At 43.6% G+C, this 19,208-nt stretch overlaps 1 protein-coding gene across 1 annotated transcript in view; it reads right to left on the bottom strand.

The window, feature by feature from the left end:
• DDC (dopa decarboxylase) overlaps window positions 1–18,687 on the bottom strand; it is an 81,617-nt gene extending 62,930 nt beyond the window's left edge. The window contains exons 1-4 of the mRNA XM_003407138.4: window positions 18,487–18,687; window positions 9,357–9,470; window positions 8,053–8,172; window positions 1,106–1,240 (exon numbers count right to left, since the gene is read on the bottom strand). Of these exons, the coding sequence (XP_003407186.2) occupies window positions 1,106–1,240; window positions 8,053–8,172; window positions 9,357–9,470; window positions 18,487–18,687 (570 nt within the window). The remainder of the gene's footprint in view (window positions 1–1,105; window positions 1,241–8,052; window positions 8,173–9,356; window positions 9,471–18,486) is intronic.
• Window positions 18,688–19,208: the final 521 nt, after the last annotated feature.

The following is a 19,208-nucleotide window of genomic DNA, read 5'->3' as shown; positions in this document are numbered from 1 at the left end:
ATACCTAAAAGGCTAAAACTCTATGCTAATTTACTTTTTGAACCTTCTAAACTGTCATTATCCAATTACAATGACACTTCGAATCACATGGTTTCATCTGAATGCACTATTGTTTTTGTTGTGGCCAGTGTTTTTATAGTTGCTGATTTTGTCAAATTTGCTGGTGTCTTTGCTACAATATTTTAGTAATTAGCATGGGGGGGGTGACTCTATGAGCTACCACATTGGGTGACAGCAACCCTAGTGACGCCAACAGTCAATTTATACATTTATTGTGCCCTTTCAATGATAGATTGTCTCATAGAGTTATTCTTATGCTGCTAAATCCTCTTTCCTCCTGTTCTCTCTCACAGAATTTTCTCTCTCTCTCTCTTTTTTTTAATGGATTGGTAAGTGGAATCATACCAAGTGCTCATATCTGCAGAATCTTTAAACCGTATAAAGCTCCTTGTTGTTGCTCGGTGCTGTCAAGTCAGTTCCAACTCATAGCGACTCTATAGGACAGAGTAGAACTGCCCCATAGAGTTTCCAAGGAGTGCCTGGTGGATTCGAACTGCTGAGCTTTTGGATAGCAGCCATAGCTCTTAACTACTACACCACCGAGTTTTTCCTTAAAAAAAAAAAAAAAAAAATTTTGTGTACCCATTAGCTGGACTGATCAGCAACACCAGGGTGTTTTTATCCCTGTTTGACACTAAAGAAATGGAGGTTCAGAGGATTTGTGTGATTTGCCTGGGACCTCAAAACTTAAAACAGTAGAGCTGGGATTTGAGCCCATGTCTTTAAGCCCAATGTCTAATTTTTCCACAATGCCCCCTGAAGGCAGGCCAGATGATTACAGCGTGAATTCAGTGCTGGTAGGAATGGTAACAGAGCTGTCCACTATGATCTCTTAGCCTGTGAATTTTCTTTTCAACTTGACCTACTTCCCATTTGAGGATCCACCCTTTCTCTCTACTACATGGCTCTATCTTATTGGCCCTTCTTCCTGGGTTTGAAATACGCTGCATGGTTTTGTTTTGATTTGTTTTATTTTAAAACCAAACATTCCAATTTGGAAGACTTGGCTGGACTGCAGACCAACACACATTCCCAATACACTCACCTGATCGGATGAGTAAGCCACCAGCTTTTCCATGATGGCGGCTTGTGTCAGCTCCGGAGATGCTGCCTGTAGCTGTCGTGTCACTTTGGTCCGAGCAGCCAGGAGGGCCACCAGGGTGGCTTCACTGGCACTTCCCTAAATCCAAGGGAAAGGTCCATGAGCTTTGGAACACAGCAAGGGAATGAGTATCTAAACCTTTGGAAGATATATTATTGAATTTCCATATATTTTTTAAAAAGATGAATCTGAAATTGCAAAGTTCATTCTCCTGTGCACAGGAAAAAACTAAACACCTCTGATTGCTGTTTTAGCCCTTACCACTATTTTAACATTACTTTGTATATTTTACGCATCCACGATAGCTAACATTTCTGAGCACTCACTGTGTACCTGGTATTGTGAGACAAGCTTTGCAGACATTTTCTCATGGAATCTGCACAGCCTGGTCTAGGAGGCACTATCCACATCTCCAACAGTGGAGGAAGCTGGGGCCTGGGACACCAGTGGGCGAGGCCAGCTCCATGTTCATAACTCCTTGGGCAGAGCAGTTTATATTTGCTCATAAATGGGGGTGCATTTTCCTTGAGACTCAGAGTTTGCCTTGGAGGATTTCTCTCAAATACTGATGTCAACACATATTTTGGCAAGTTAGTAAAAATGGTTCAAAATTCACTCCTTTGAGACTGGGAATGGCAAACAATAATATGGATTAAGCACGCAGACCAGTCACTAGAAAAGGACGTCATGGTTGGCAAACTAGAGGGTCAGTAAAAATGAGAGAAACCCTCCAGGAGATGGATTGACACAATAATCACAACAATGGGCTCAAACATATCAAAGACCAAGAAGATGGCACAGGACTGGGCAGTATTTTGTTCTGTTACCTGGAAGGTTGCCATGAGTCGGAGCTGACTCAAAGACAACTAACAACAATGACATGTTATTCCAGGTAATTTGCAGAGAAGTTAAGTCACTTGCCCCAAATCAACAGCGAAGGAGTAGTGTGTTTGGGACTGAGCCCACATCTGTCCTGCCTATTGCAGCATGTACCTCCCTGACATTTGTGAGCATCCCCCTTCTCCCTGCTCATGATTACCAAGTCTTTGTAAATCCTAGGAGAAATCCATCAATTGACCAAGCAGTAACACTGGAAAAGAACAATAAAAGAAAGTAGATTTTTGCTGAATATAATAGATTCACTAGATTTTAGAGTTTTGCAGAGAGCTACATAATAAAATAATTAAACAGAAATGTTAACCTCTCTTGTTAACATTCTTATCCTGTCTTCATTGATCCCAATATCCAATTTTTATTTTATAATTTCACTGCTTTTTTCTTTTAACCCAACTCATATCTTTATGAGGTAGGAGGGAAATTTAAGATAAATACATTTATTCATGTTTCCATAGCTCTAATTCAGGAGCTCAAACATACAGACATATATTCCTCTTAATTCATCATCTAAAATGAGTATTACATTTCCTTCAGGACATATTTTCATTAGCAATGGCTTGAAGCATGGTTTTAGACGAGGTTAAAGGTATTTTGGCTGGCAGATCTAAATCAGCCAGCCCTCGGAAATACAAGCTCGATGTAGGAAGGCACTGTATTTTATACTCTGTTATTCTTCCTCCTGTCCCCCAACACAGTTTGTGTTTCATAGATTGATACACTGACTCATTCATTCCAACTGAAAATGTAACATGTGGAGCTTATTGAAAAAACACGGCTCCTGGTGATGCAGGTCCCCCTTGTTCTCCTCACCCTTGAGACTCACCACTCACCTGTCATTATAGCTTCTCTACCTGAATTACCGCCTCTCTTTAAAGCCTGGGAGCTCATACACCTTCCCCAGCCCCCACTCCGACCCATGTTGTTCTCTTCCGTGCCACATCCTAATGAAAGACTTTGAATCACCACGCCAATTCATTATGGCTTTTCCTTTCAGCTCTGTACATGTTCTGAAAGAAGATTCTCCTCCTTTACCAAAAAGTAATTTTAAAAGAGAAAGTCTAAATGGCAGCAGAGTATCCAGAACTCAGCAGCTCCAACGGATTCCATGTGTTTTGGCAGACTCCAGAGTGAAGTCAAAGGGCATTGTCTCCCCTTTGTTGGAAACAGATCTTTGCAGAGGGAAGGGGAGGGGAGGGTGACTGTTCTGTGTGCTAAAAGAGCAGTAATGATACCTTTGCTCTATTGCAAGCAAATAAAGGTTGCCATGGTAAGCCCGCCTGGGGTAGGGGAAGCAGAAGGAAATGTGGAGAGAATGGATGCTGAGGCAGACGCGTCCTTTCATCTTTTGGTTTTTCAAGTGTCACTTCGCGGACTGTGAGAAGCGGCTTTTCTGACACAAGACTTTCCAACCCAATTACGAGACAGTTTTCACAGGCAACATTTGTCCAGCCTCACAGTGACAGTTTGCCATTTGATGGTCCTCTGCCTGGCACCATCACTGTGCTGACACCTGGGGCTGTAATTACAGCCTGGAAGGGATCGATAACCCAGGCTGGCTCAGCATCCGCCCAGCTCAGGACCTGTGAGCTGTCACCAAGCCTGGGTGCTCTTTGGGGCCTCACAGATTACAGTCAATCAGCCCTGTCAGCTGGGGAGGGTGAGGTTTCCTGCCATAAAATTAGACATAATTGCCTGCTTTCGTTCAGCAAAAGTTGAGTGTTTTGGGCCCGAAGGAGGGATGTGTTGAAGCCTGGGCTGTGAGATGCCAGGGTTTTTCCTAACCAAATGCAAAGGTTTCCAGTGGCCTGTGAAAAATGGAGTTGCCTTTAAGGATAAGGTAATTTTAAATTTTAACTCCTGGTAGCATGCACACCTCTGGACACTCTAATGCAAGCAAATGGTGAGGGATGGGCTAGTGGAGCACTCACCAGTCCAGCTCTCACTCCCTACTAGCTTGGCCTTTAATTAGCTTGTGTCCTTGGGCAAGTTACATTACCTTTCTGAGCTTCAGTTTCCTTATCTAAGAAAAAGATTATTGATAATGTGATCATCAACAATATTTTGAGGATCAAAAGTGATAACACAAAACATAAAAAATAGGCTAAAACATAGCCTATACTAGGTGTTCAGTAAAATGTACCTATTATTATAGTAGACACAACCTTAGATTGTGGGGTGTTGGTAAGGTTCTTGAGAAGCAGCAAATTAGAGGAATCATTAGGGCTTCCAAAAAGGATTGAATGGGATATTGTTTCAGATGTAAGATCCAATAACCCAGAAATACATCTCACACATTATTTGTATAAATTTTGATACAACATAGAAAATCATGTAGTAACACTATTCTCAAAGAATATTTAAACAATAGGAAATGCTTACAATAAAATAGTAAATAAAACATCCTACAGAAAATCTGTTTGTAGTGTATTATCCCGATTTGTTTACATATATATTTTTTCACATGTATGTATTAAAATAACACCAGGAGGAAGTATACTCAAAAAATGTTCCTGTGTTTTTCCATTATTTGCAATGAACACCCAGTTTTCTAAGTAGAAAGAGGACAATAATTATTTTAAGTGGAATAAAACCAAAAACCTGTTGCCATTGAGTCGGTTCTGACTCATAGTGACCCTATAGGATAGAGCAGAACTGCCCCATAAGGGTTCCAAGGAGCAGCTGGTGGATTCGAACTGCCAACCTTTTGGTTTACAGTTGAGCTCTTACCCACTCCACCACCAGAGCTCCTTTAAATAGAATAAACCCAGCAGAACTAAAGTTGACATTAAAGGAGCTAAACTGGCAATGTGGAAAATTGAAACAGTGATGTATAGAAAAGCATGAGAAATCTCCCCAGAATGTAGGGAGAGAATGACTTTAAAAAGAAAGGAAAATAACAAAAGATAAAAATTATAGAAGAGGTACCCAACCTGTGGAAAATTGGATGCCTGAAAAAACAGAAGTGAACTATGAACAGCATCTAAGAGATAATAGAAGAAAAGTTTTCCAGAGTAAAGAAAGAGCAGTCTGGGATGAACTGTTGCTGTTGTTGTTAGGTGCCATCGAGTCAATTCCAACTCATTGCGACCCTATAGAGCTTACCAAATAGTAGGGTTGAAAGTGAGTGGGACAAATGAAAAAGTAGATCTTGGCAAAGTACACTGAAGTATAAAACAAAGTAAGTCCTCCACAAGCGCCCATGCCTGCTGTGAAGTGTTAGCTCACCTTCCTGAATCAAATAGAATTCAAAACAAAATTCCCCTCCTCACAGCACTGTGCTCCTTTGCTCCCCTCCTGCTGCTGTTTGCTCTCTCTGGCAACACTCAGGCTTTGCTCTTCATCAGAGAAAGGTGCAACAGCATCCTTTGGAGAATGAAGGACTGCTGTAGTAATGATTTGGAAAGTCTGCCTGACCTTCACCAAAATAAGATATGGCTGAATGGGCTTTGATTGGGAGGCTGGGTATAGTAGCAGCCTCACTCTCCAGGGCCTTGAAGGGCACATGTGAGGCTGAATCTTTGTGCTCTTTGCCAAGGGGGCTTGACTGGGCTGCGTAAGCCCTGAGCAAGAGGAAAGCTGCCCTGCAAAGCTACAGACCACACACATGTTTTGCATTTACTAACAAGTCCTTGCTGCTGCCATGTTCAAGTCCAGTTCACAGCATCATGCTGAAGCTTTGCTTACAACATAGCTGAAGTTTAATTTTCAGTAACTCCCGACTAGGAATCACTTATTTATGATGGGTAGTGAGGTGACCCAGGGGTGAGCAGACAGAGGGAATGATCTGAGCCTGGCCATGGTGACCCGTCAGTCACAGTGAAGTCACCTTCGGTCATAGCGTATAGGACCTATTTATCAAAGCGTAGCCCAGGACTTCAGCATCGAGCGACCTGCAGTGCATGTTTGAATGCAGATTCCTGGGCCCATTCACTGAATCTCAACTTCCAGTGTAGAGTCTAGGAATCTGCATGGAAAAAGAGTTCCTTCAGTGACTCTCTGCATACTGGGTGTGGTCAGCAGAATAACAGCCCCCGTCCTCAAAATGTCTACTTCCTGATTCCTAGAACATGTGGATATTTACCTTACATGGAAAAAGGGACTTTGAGATGTGATTAAGTTAAGAATCTTGAGATGGGAGATTATCCTGGATTATTTGGGTGAGACATGTCTCATCACATGAATCCCTTTAAGTGGAGAACAGATCCCAGCTATGGTCAGAGAAAGATGTGTGTATTCATTTCCTAGGGACACCATAACAAAGTATTGCAAATTGGGAGTTTACTCTCTTACAGTTCTGGAGGCTAGAAGTCCAAAATCAAGGTGTTGGCAGGGCATGCTGTCTCTAAAGGCTAGGGGAAGCTCTTTCCTTGCTCTTCCTAGGTTTTGGTGGTTCCTGGAAATCCATGAACTCTTTGGCTTGTAGATGTATCACTCTAATCCCTGCTTCCGTCTCCACATAGTCATCTTCCCTTTGTGTCTCTTCTCTTTTTATAATGACACCAGTAATATTATTCCAGGGCCCACCCTAATTCAGCATGACCTCGTACTAACTTAAACTCATTACAATAGCAATGACCCTGTCTCTAAACAAGTTCACATTCAGAGGTACCTGGAGGTTAGAACTTCAATATATTTTTGGGGGAGACACAATTTAACCCATCACAATGTGACTATGGAAGAAGGGTCAGAGACATGTAACACTGCTGACTCTGAAGATGAAGGAAGGGGCCACAAGCCAAGGAATGCAGGCAGCCTCTAGAAACTGAAAAAGGCAAGGGAAGGAATTCTTCTTGAGAGCCTCCAGAAAGGAATGTAGCCTGCCAACATCAGTGACACCTGTGTTAGACCAATAGAACTGTAATATAATAATTGTGTGTTGTTTTAAGCCACAAAAATTTGTTACAGCAGTAGAAATGTGTTGCAGCAGCAATAGAATATTAATACTGGGATTTTAAACACCATGGTCTGGTTGAATAATCTCAGGACTGGATATTGGAAGACCTGCTTTCTAGTTTAGCTCAGACATGGCAGAGACATGATCTTATAAAAAGGCATTTTCCAATGTGACCCTATGTTCACGTCAATTGAAAGGGAAGAATAATAGCTGCTTTCGCTAATTCTCAGAGCCTTTGAGGAGACAATACCTGGAAACTTCAATATAGTCCTTCCTGCATGATAAGCTATAAAAGTTCATGTCCTCCTAGTCACATTTGTCCTGGAAACCTTGGTGGGACAGAAGTACCCCCAGGGTTTATTCCCTTGTTCTCTGACACACAGTTGTTCTTAACAGACACATGTTAAATGAAGAAAATTACATGAGTGCACAGAAAAAGCAGCATATTTAGTTTAAGTGTTAGTCCACATATAAGTAGCACCTTGTAGCTTTTAAAATACAGTCACTGCTGCATTTTTGATTCTGAGAGTAGTACTATGTGGTGGGGAAGACCATAGGCTCTGGAGTCAGGCAGATATGGGCCAAATACCTGAAACTGGTGCAAACCAATGGGCAAGTTACCTAACTGTTCCGTGCTTCAGTTTCCTGAGCTGTAAAATGGGATATTATAACGGCTTCTCATTCATTGTATTGTTGTAAAAATTAAATGAGTCAATCCCTGGAAAGTGATTAGGCACGATAGCCTTAAGGATGTCAACAAAAATGTTAGGTGTTGCTACTGTTATTTTTATTACTACACACCTGCTGTGTGAGAGCAACTATGTCATCTACTGTAGATAGGGGCCGAGGAAGTGAGTGAGTGACTCGCCCATAGCTAGTGAGGGGCAGCCTTGGGACTCAAATCCAGATCCCACTGACTCCAAGACCACAGTTTGCCCGATAATTTGGCTTTACCTATCATGGAATTCTTGCTCATTTTCCAGAAGAAATGGAGCAAGAACAGAGGAAATGGGGCCTTTTTTCCTCTCTGCAGCAGTGGGTCCCTTTCTGGAGCCCCCAGAATGCAGCCTGCTCCCAGCCCCCACCCCACAATCCTTACCTGGATCACTCCGCCCCCTTCCCCGTTGCTCCCAGCTAAGAATGCCTCTGGCAGCTCCAACATCTTTCCAAGCCAGTCCATCATCACGGTCTCCAGCTCCGTGCACGCTGGGCTTGCAGCCTGTCATGGGCAGGAGCAAAGGAGTGAACCCCGGGGGCAGCTGCCCTGATCAACCCGCCAGCTGGAGATAATGGCACCACACTGAGTGGAATGCGGCTGAGGGCTGCACACACGGGATATGCCTCTCCTTCCCTCACTTGGAGAACAGAGGGAACAACCTTCCCAGGCCCCTAGACCGGTCACAAGGAAGTGAGGTGTTAGGCTGCGTCAGGTTTTGCACAACTGTGCCAGTGCCTCCTTGCCGTGGTGCTCCCTTGTCCCTACCATCACCTCACTGCAAACCTGGGTCACATGAAGTGAGAGGTGAATGCCCGTGAAGACATCGCCTTCTTCCCCTTACTGTTCCCCACTGATTTAATCTTCCACTGAATCCCATATTAAAACCACCAATCTCAGATGCTACCCAAATGCCTGAAATGAGATTCAAGGATGTGTTCCTTGACCAAGACCATGTCAGGGGAATGTTTTGGAAGGAACATGGAAACAACCATAATAAAACCTTACTCGTCCGTGCCTCATTACTCGAATACTGTTCGTTTGCATATGTATTCATTTGTTTACTTATAGAAGGATCTAGAAAGGCTCACTGGTGGACACATCCAGTGGTCACATAAATGGAATGAATACTAGACTGAGAGCTGAGGAAGCTGGGCTCTGGGAGTTCCCCCGCAAGCCACGAATGGCTTGTGCCACCCAGGGACCTAAGCACTTCTGAAAACCACTGCTGCCTAATGTAACCTATGGGCTGTAGTTAATGACAGTGTATCAACACTGGTTCAACGACTGTAACAAACGCACCACAGAAATGCAGAAGGTTAATAATAGGAAAATTAGTGTGTACCCAGAAAGGAGTTGTATGGGAACTCTCTGTACTTTCTGTACAAATGTTCTGTAAGTCTTAAATTGCTCCTAAAAGTAGTTTACTAAAGAAAACAAAAACTGAAGAATTGTCTGTCTCTGCCATTTCCCTTGATCCCAAATTTCCGTCCTTTGGTAAGGCACTTTGTCCCTGGGCTGAATCCTTCTTTCCTCCTGCAATGGCGGTCCTCCTGCCCACAGGGGGCACTGCCAGCTGCGCATGGCCTGGGGGTGGTGGCAGGAAGCAGTGCTGTGTCCCCTTGGTAAGCCCCCCAACCACCACCGGCGCCCAACTCCCCTACCCTCTGGGTCGCCCCAGAGCTCACCCAGGAGAAGCCGATGCAGCCAATGGCCCCGCACAGCATGTCCGCGAGCATGGCTGGATACGAGCTGGCTGTGGGGAAGTAGGCGAAGAAGTTGGGGCTGTGCCAGTGGGTCACCTGCCAGGAAGATAGGACGATTAATCAGCCTCACCGGAAGGAGGACCCCGCTACACTCGTGCCCCCGCTGCCCGGTTTGGTTACTACATTTCCTACATTTCATTCTGGTATCTTCATCTTAATCACACCTGTTCAGTCACTCCTTTAAGCCAACTCCCTGACTCCGTTTTTTGCATTTTTTTAAACATATTTGTTGGCTAAGAAAAAAACTTTATATCCCCTAAATAAACTGGAAGATCATTACTATTTGTGGTAAGTAGAAAACAAAAAAAACAACCAAACCTGTTGCCATCAAGTAGATTCCCACTCATAGTGACCTTATAGGACAGAGTAGAATGGCCCCACAGGGTTCCAAGGAGTGCCTGGTGGATTTGAACTGCCAGCCTTTTGGTTAGCAGCCAAGCTCTTAAACATTGCACCACCAGGGCTCCATAAGTAGAAAGTAACCATAAAAAATAAGGTCTCTAAAACAGCCAAACCAAACCAAACCCAGTGCCACTGAGTCGATTCCGACTCATAGCGACCCTGTAAGACAGAGTAGAACTGCTCCATAGAGTTTCCAAGGAGCGCCTGGCGGATTTGAACTGCCGACTCTTTGGTTAGCAGCCGTAGCACTTAACCACACCACCACCAGGGTTTGCCAGCAGTGAGTGTTAAATTCTTGCTGGGTGCCTTTGTCAGTGAAGGCTCCATCGTGGAGGCCCACATCTCTTTGCATTAAAAAGCCTGGTTTTCAAGGTCTCTTTAGCCAGGTTCCAAACCCACAGGCTGGCCTTCTCCCCACTTCCTTACTAAGCACATCTTCCTATCATGCCCCGCATCTTTCACCCGTTCTATCTCTCCAGGCTTCTGCTCCTCCCTGCCACTTCTTCCCCTCTGCTCCAGCCACCTCCCCTTCTCCAGCCCAGGTCAGCAGAGTGTAGTGAACACCTAGCCTGTGCTAAGTTGGGTTAGGCACCGAGGATACCAGAATACAGTCTGGCCTGGTCTCTGCCCCAAGGAGCTCCAGGGGAAGCAGGGAGGAGACGCACAGTGTTAGAGCACTGTGAGGTCCGTATATCTGAGCACACAGGGATGCCGGGAGCCAGGGGGGTTGTACCAAGGTAAGTCAGGAGGAGCTGAGCGGTGGGTGCAGGGGTGCATGGGTGCAGGAAGAGCAGGCCGCACATTTGTGCAGGGAATGGGAGTGTGGGAAGACCTAGGAGTAGTACGCGGGGATCAGCTAGGAGCATCTCAGCGTTTAGGAAGATCATGGGAAGAGAGGGAATGGGGATATGTAGCCCATTTTTACTTCTTTACTTTGTTCTTGACATTTATGTGCCTGTCATGTGAGAAGAGAATAAAGCCCTAAAACCCCCATCACCACCCCAGTGTACACTCCATTTGAGCTTTGTGACCACTTATTGGAGTCCAGGAGACATCACCCACTTCTTCTCTTCTCTTCCCACTGTTGCCATCCAGGGCACTTAGACTTCAGGGGCCTTGGTGGTCACCTGGACTGCGGGTCTGGAAGCTACTCAGGTTGTCTAGGTCACCTTAGGCAACTGACTAGACCTGTCCAGGCTCTGGGTAGCCATTTGTTCAGCAAATACATGATGGACTCTAGGGTTTCTTCCAGCTCTAACATTTTCCATGCCTATCTTGTAATCCCTAGTGGCCATGAATTTGTTCTGCCAACATTAGTCCTCTTCACACAGTCTGGGGCAAAGATCCAAACATCTTTTTAATTGTACTTTAGATGAAAGTTTACAGAACAAACTAGCTTCTCATTAAACAGTTAGTACACATATTGTTTTATGACATTGGTTAACAACCCCACATGTCAACACCCTCCCTTCTCAAGCTTAGTTCCCTATTACCAGTTTTCCTCTCTCCTCCTGCCTTCTAGTTCTTGCCCGTGGGCTGCTGTGCCCCTTTGGTCTCGTTTTGTTTTATGGGCCTGTCTAATATTTGGATGAGGAGGTGAACCTCAGGAGTGACTTCATTACTGAGCTAAAATGGTGTCTGGGGGCCATACAATCTCTGTCAGGCCAGTAAGTCTGGGTTTTATTTTTTTTCTGAGTTAGAGTTTTGTTCTACATTTTTCTCCAGTTCTGTCTGGGACCCTCTATTGTAAGCTCTGTCAGGGAAGTCAGTGGTGGTAGCTGGGCATCATTTAGTTGTGTCTGGTGGAGGCTGTGTTAGTCGTGGTCCATTAGTCTGTTGGACTAATCTTTCCCTTGTGTCTTTACTTTTCTTCATCCTCCCTTGCTCCCAACGGGGTGAGACCAGTGGAGTATCTTAGATGGCTCTTCACAGGCTTTTAAGACCCCAGATGCTACTTACCAAAGTAAAGTGTAGAACACTTTTTTTATAAACTAACATTTCTTTTTTTATATAACACCCGTTATTAACTGTGCATTGCCCTAGATGTGCCATGGGTGATTTCCTTGATCATGAAGGCCAGGAGAGCTCTCCAAGAACTGGGAGTGTTCAGCAGGATTTATGTGATCATGGAGCCTGAAGACCAGGTCCCACTACAACCATGCAAACCCCCAGTCTGCCAGGACAGGAGCAGGGCAGTGAGCAGGACCTTAGAACAACCATGAAGTCAGTAATGGATGTTCCTCGTGCATTACTGGGTGGAGGTGGTGGTGGTGTGTGTGTGAGAAAGAGAAACAGACAGACAGAAGGGGCTGTTGTGTGTGGATGTTCAGAAAAGGTAGTCAAGGATGGCTTCTCCAAAGAGGTGTCCAAGGCAGTGGAGACAAGGGACATTTCAGTGAGGAAACCAGGTGGGCAAGGTGGTGGGTGTGTGAAAGGGTCCGGGGAATGGTCTGGAGAGAGGATAGTGATAAAGCTGAGAGGGCACATGAGGGAGCTAATTCAGGCTAACAGGGCCATCAGGCACATCAGGTAGAGTACCTAGGGCCCACCATACTTTTAGGGGCTAGGAAAATGTTTTAATTTCTTTTACGATCAGAGGAAAAAAAATGAACTTTTAGATCAAAGAAAAAAATTTATATACAATGTTAATATATTCATCTTTCTATCAATACTTTCATAAAACATAACTTTCACTGTCTCCATGTAGTAAAGGGCCCATGGAGGCAGACATGGCAGGGCCCACAAAAGCCATCATACAACCATGGACCTTTCTCTACCTTCAGGCACTTGGTAGCCCATAGTTTCTTCATCTTGTTCCCTTCCTACTTGCCCTTCAAAACCTGGGAAAGGACAAGAGTGATTCCTGATGGAGAACACACGGGGTTTTGCTTTTACTTTTAACTAATGCTTACAACATTAGAGGTAGATATTGCACTCATTCTGCAGACAGGGAGCTTGCCTGGTTTCCTGGAAATCACAGGGCTTGCAAGTGACAAAGCTGGCATTTCCACCAGGACCCCTTCCCAAAAGCCTGTGCTCTTTCCCCATCTAACTCAGTGGAAGGGGTTGCAGAAGGTTACTGTTAAGCCAAAGTTGCAAAATAGGCAAAGTATGATTCCCCCTTTTCCCCCTTTCTGGATCACTGTGTGGCTCCTCGAACACTTCACTAGACCACAGATGCCTTATTGGCTCCTCCTTATTTTTATTTATTTATTTTTTTAGTAGGGCAGACTCATCTCCTTCCCTTCACCTACTCCTGCATTAGGCTCTCAGGGTCTCAGTGTTTCTTCATTGAGTATAATGTTGGCTGTTGGTTTTTCATAGATGCCCTTAATCATGTTGAGGAATTTCCCTTCTTGTTGAGAGCTTTTATTAGGAAAAGGTGTTGGATTCTATCATTATTCCTTTTTCTGCGTCTATTGAAATGATCATGTGGTTTTTCGTTAGTATTATTAATGTGGTATATTACATTGATTGATTTTCTAATGTCAAACCATCCTTGCATTCCTGGAATAACTCCCACTTGGTCATGGTATATAATTCTATGTTGGATTTCGTTTGCTAGAATTTTGTGGAGAATTTTTACATCTGTACTCCTAAGGGATATTAGTCTGTAGTCTTCTTTTCTTGTGATGTCTGTCTGGCTTCAGTATCAGGGTAACGCTGACTTCGTAGAATGAGTTAGGGAGTGTTCCTTCCTTTTCTATGTTTTGGAAGAGTTTGAATAGGATTGATGTCAATTTTCTGAATGTTTGGTAAAATTCCCCAGTGAAGCTCGGTCTAGGGCATTTTTTTGTTGGGAGGTTTTTGATATATGATTTAATTTGTTCTCTTGTTATGGGCCTCATTCAGTTCTAAGTTTTTTTTCTTTCTTTCTTTCTTGATTTTTTTCTATGACCCATTGGTTGTTTAGCAGTGTGTTATTTAGTTTCCATGTGTTTGGTTTTTCTCTTTTTCCTCTGGATATTGACTTCTACCTTCATTCTGTTATGGCCAGAGAAAATGTTTGTATGAGTTCAGTATTTTTAAATTTGTTGAGATTTGCTTATTGTCCTAAAATATGGTCTCATCTGGAGAATAACCCAAGAGTATTAGAAAAGAATGTATATTGTGCTGCTGTTGGGTGAGGTATTCTATATAAGTCTGTTAGGTCCAATGGTTAATAGTGTTATTCAAGTCTTCTGTTTCTTTATTCTTTCTAGTTGTGCTGTTATCAAAAGTATTGTATTCTGTGAGTCAGAATTGACTTGATGGCAACAGGTTTTCTTTTTTTAATGCCTCAATAAGTTTCTTTTAGAATTTATTCTATATGAAATTCATTGAGCTTCTTGGATGTGGAATTTCCTATCTTTTGTGTTGTTTGGGAAGTTTTCTGCCAATATTTCTTCAAAAAATTTGTTCTGGACCTTTTTCTCTCTCTTCTCCTCCTGGAACTCCCATGATGCATAAAATATTCCTCTTGAAGATGTTCCACATATCCCTTAGGCTTTGTATGTTGTTCTTCATTCTTTTTTTCTGTTTGCTCCTCAGACCGAGCAATCTGAAAGACTCTGTCTTTAAGTTTTCTGGTCCTCTCTTCTGTTATTTCAATTCTACTTCTGAGTCTTTCCATAATGTTGTTCATTTCTGTTATTTACTATTAAGCTCAAGTGTTTCTAAAATTTTTTTAAGATTTCTCTATCTTTATTGAAATTCTTGTTTTGTTTTCCTGATTTTTTTTTCCTTTATCTCTTGAGCATGTTGTTGATGTTGTTGTTATGTGCCATCAAGTTGGTTCTGACTCATAGAGACCATGTGTACAACAGAATAAAGCACTGCCCAATCCTGAGCCATCCTCACAATTGTTGCTATGCTCGAGCCCATTGTTGCAACCACTGTGTCAATCCATCTCACTGAGGGTCTTCCTCTTTTTCACCGACGCACTGCATTACCAAGCATGATGTCCTTCTCCAGGGATGGATCCTTCCTGATAACGTGTCCAAAGTTTGTGAGACAAAGTCTCACCATCCTTACTTCTAAGAAGCATTCTGGCTGTGCTTCTTTCAAGACAGATTCGTTCCTTCTTTTCGCACTCCATGGCATATTCAATATTCTTTGCCAACACCATAATTCAAAGGCATCAATTCTTCTTCTGTCTTCCTTATTCATTGTCCAGCTTTCCCCTGCATATGAGGCGATTGAAAACACCATGCGTTGGGTCAGGCATGCCTTAGTCTTCAAGGTGACACCTTTGCTTTTTAACATTTTAAAGAGGTCTTTTGCACCAGATTTGGCCAATGCAATGTGTCCTTTGATTTCTTGACTGCTGCTTTTCTGAGTGTTGATTGTCGATCCAAGTAAAATGCAAACCTTGACAACATCAGTCTTTTCTCTGTTTATCATGATATTGCTTATCGGTCTAGTTGTAAGGATTTTTGTTTTCTTTATGTTGAGATGTAATCCAAACTAGAGGCTGTGGTCTTTGATCTTCATCAGTAAGTCCTTCAAGTTCTCTTCATTTTCAGCAAGCAAGGTTGTGTTATCTGCATAATGCAAGTTGCTAATGAGGCTTCCTCCAATTCTGATGCCCCCTTCTTCATATAGTCCAGCTTCTCGGATTATTTGCCCAGTGTACAGACTTATTAAGTATGGTGAAAGGATACAACCCTTATGCATATCTTTCTTGACTTTAAACCTTGCAATATCCCCTTGCTGTGTTTGAACAACTGCCTCTTGATCTATATACAGGTCCTTCATAAGCACAATTAAGTGTTCTGGAATTGCCATTCTTCATAACATAATCCATAATTTGCTATGATCCACACAGTCGAATGTCTTTGCATAGTCAATAAAACTCAGGTAAACATCTTTCCGGTGTTCTTTTCTTTGAGCCAGGATGCATCTGATATGAGCAATGATATCCTTGGTTCCATGTTCTCTTCTGAATCTGGCTTGCATTTCTGGCAGTTCCTTGTTGATGTAATGATCTTCAGCGAAATTTTACTTGTGTATGATATTGATGATAGTGTTCAATAATTTCTGCATTTGGTTGGATCACCTTTCTTTGGAATAGGCATAAATATGGATCTCTTCCAGTCAGTTGGTTGGAAATTTCTTGGCCTAGACAAGTGAGCATCCAGCACTGCATCTGTTTGTTGAAACATCTCAATTGGTATTACGTCAATTACTGGAGCCTTGTTTTTCACCAATGCCTTCAGTGCAGCTTGGACCTCTTCCTACAGTACCGTGAGTTCCTAATCATATGCTACCTCCTGAAATGGTTGAACATCAACCAATTCTTTTTGGTAGCGTGACTCTTTATACTCCTTCCATCTTCTTTTGATGCTTCCTGCATCATTTAATATTTTCTCCATAGAATCCTTCAATATTGTAACTCGATGCTGGAATTTTTCTTCAGTTCTTTCGACTTGAGAAATTCCAGGTGTGTTCTTCCCTTTTGGTTTTCTAACTCCAGGTCTTTGCACATGTCATTATAATACCTTAGTTTGTGTTCTTAATCTCTCTGCCTCATTCTATTTTCTCTGCCTTGTTCCTTCCCTGCATCCTTTGCTTGGGGTTGCCATCTGCCACCATCTCAAGATGACAGAGCTGAGGGCACAGAACCTGGAAGGCAGGGATGGGCTGGGCACAGAGTAGAGGAGCCCAACTCCTTTTTCATGGATAGCCTAACTGCCTCTGGCCTGGAAGGGTTTTATGTTGAAAGCTTTGGTGTATTTGCACAATCTGTATGAAAGATTGGAAACCCTGGTGGCGTAGTGGCTAAGTGCTACGGCTGCTAACCAAGAGGTTGGTGGTTTGAATCCACCAGGCACTCCTTGGAAACTCTATCGGGCAGTTCTACTCTGTCCTATAGGGTCACTATGAGTAGGAATTGACTTGACAGCAGTGGGTTTGGTTTTGGTTTTTGGTCTGAAAGATCGAACATCTTGTGCTTCACTCAAAGCCCAAATGGCAACTGGAAACTTCCTGAAAGGATGAAATCTGAGCGATGGCTCTGGGAAAGGCAGCCTGGTGTTTAAGCACTGAGGCACTGTGACCTTGGTCAGATTGTCTGCCCTCTCAGGGCCTCAGTGTTCTGTCTGAAAATGAGAGAGTGGGACTTGGCAAGCCAGGATCCCCCTCCTCTGAAAGGCCCATACTTCTTGTGGGCCTTACCAATCACGGAAGTTTCCTGTGGCCAAAGCAATATGCCAATTGAACCAACGTTGGGCCAAAACATTCCACAATGTTGGCCAAAACATTCCACAATGTTGGCCAAAACTGAATGAACTGTCTTTGATGATAGGTCTGATCATCGTTATAAATGGGCTTGGTCTATAAACCAAAATAGCCCAGCCAATCCACAGAGCCATTCAGAGTACACGCTCTGAGTATGTGCTTTTAGAATTCCTTGGCAGGGAAAATCTTGCTGTGGAAGCATAAAGCTGTCGTGAAGCTTCCTTTGCACTAGGACAGTTTGCTCCCATGTGGGGTGAGTATCAGGAATGGCAGCCCTCATGTTTATCTCTCTGTGCCCCTCTGTGTACCACATGAGACCATGTCAAAGGTCAGCCTCTGGGGAGAACAAGCACCACATCGCCTGTTCTCAAATACAAGAAGTAAAACATGTCTTCACTACATGATATTTACCCTTTGCTATACACAGGAATAAGGAGCCCTGGTGGCACAGTGGTCAAAGAGCTCGACTGTTAACTGAAAGGTCGGTGGTTCAAACCCATTAGCTGCTCTGCAGGAGAAAGATGTGGCAGCCTGCCTCTGTAAAGATTACAGCCTTGAAAATCCTATGGGGCAGTTCTACTCTGTCCTATAGGGTCACTATGAGTTGGAATCAACTTGACGACGAGTTTGGTTTTGGGTTTCCTAATCATTCTTGTGTTTAAATCAAAGAATAAAACAAACCCACTGTCGTCCAGTCAATTTCGACTCATAGCAACCCTGTAGGAGAGAGTAGAACTGCCCCGTAGGGTTGCCAAGGACCAGCTGGTGGATTCGAACTGCTGAGCTTTGGTTAGCAGCTGAGAGATTAACCACTGCACACCAGGGCTCTGGAATGGCAAGAGTGTGCTTTCTTTTGAGAGATTAGTTTACTTGAAAGCAGCAATCAGAGGATGGTTTCCTCTGACCATCACGTGGTGACTTACTCTGTGTACCATGAGATCTCAGCAGCAGGGAGCTTTGGGAGAGAGGGTACCCACTGTCCTGGGAGCCCAAACCATCTGGGTTTGAGTCCTGGTATCACTTACTAGCTGTGTGACCTTATTTGAATCACTTAACCGCTCTAAGCCTCAATTCCCTCAGCTATAAAATAAATAAAACGAAAAATCAAACCCATTGCTGTGGAGTCAGCTCTGACTCGTAAGGACCTTATAGGACGTAGAACTGCCCAATAAGGTTTCCAAGGAGCAGCTGGTGGATTCAAACTGCCGACCTTTTAGTTAGCAGCTGAGCTCTTAAACACTGCGCCACCAGGGATCCAGCTATAAAATAGAAATGATAAAAAATTCTCCTTGACAGGCTTGTTGTGAGTATTTAGTGAGATAATTAATGGAAATTGTTTGACGCCCTGTAGGTGCTAAATAGCAACAGCCCTCCCCTTCTCTGACCTCTGATGTAGCCGCAAACTTCCTTTTCCTCCCAGGTGCCAACTCACCCCTGGCATGATGATCTTCTCAACATCAGTCATGATGTCCTCAAAGGTTTCTGGATCCTGGGGGGCAGTGGCAGGGATCAGAGGGCGCAGGTAACCAGGCTCCACGTCTGGGTAGACCTGGCGTTTCTCAACGCCTTCTATGTAGTCAGCCACGTAGTCCACCATCTCTTTGCCTCTTTTGCGGAACTCACTTGCATTCATGGTGAACTACACAAAAACAGAAAAGAAAATAATTAGCAAACAGCACAAGCTCCAAACCGGAGTGAAGCAGTTCCAAGCGAGCTGACTGTTAGGGCCATCTGGGGAGTGACCCTCATATCCTGGAGACTCCCCAGAGTCCCAAGCCAGGAGACTTTTCTTTCACATCTGGATGGAATGGAAAGGACACTGCATTTATAGGCTGAAGCAAAATGCATCTTCTACTATTTATCAGCTATTCACTTGAGGACAATGCAACGTCTTTGTTTCATTTTCCTCATCTGTAAAATGTACTTTACCACCCGTCTATGGGTTTGTCATACTGTGGTGGCTTTCATATTGCTGTGATGCTGGAAGCTATGCTACCAATATTTTGAATGCCAGCAGGGCCACCTTAGTCCAGACTAAGGCAGGAAGAAAGGCCTGGCTATCTACTTCAGAAAATTGGCCAGTGAAAACCCTATGGATCACAGTAGAACTTTGTCCAACTTGTACACTTTGGCCACATCATCAGGAGGGATCAA

Source organism: Loxodonta africana, chromosome 8 (genome assembly GCF_030014295.1).
Source record: "Loxodonta africana isolate mLoxAfr1 chromosome 8, mLoxAfr1.hap2, whole genome shotgun sequence".
Taxonomy (NCBI): domain Eukaryota; kingdom Metazoa; phylum Chordata; class Mammalia; order Proboscidea; family Elephantidae; genus Loxodonta; species Loxodonta africana.
This window is presented reverse-complemented; position numbering and strand designations above follow the sequence as displayed.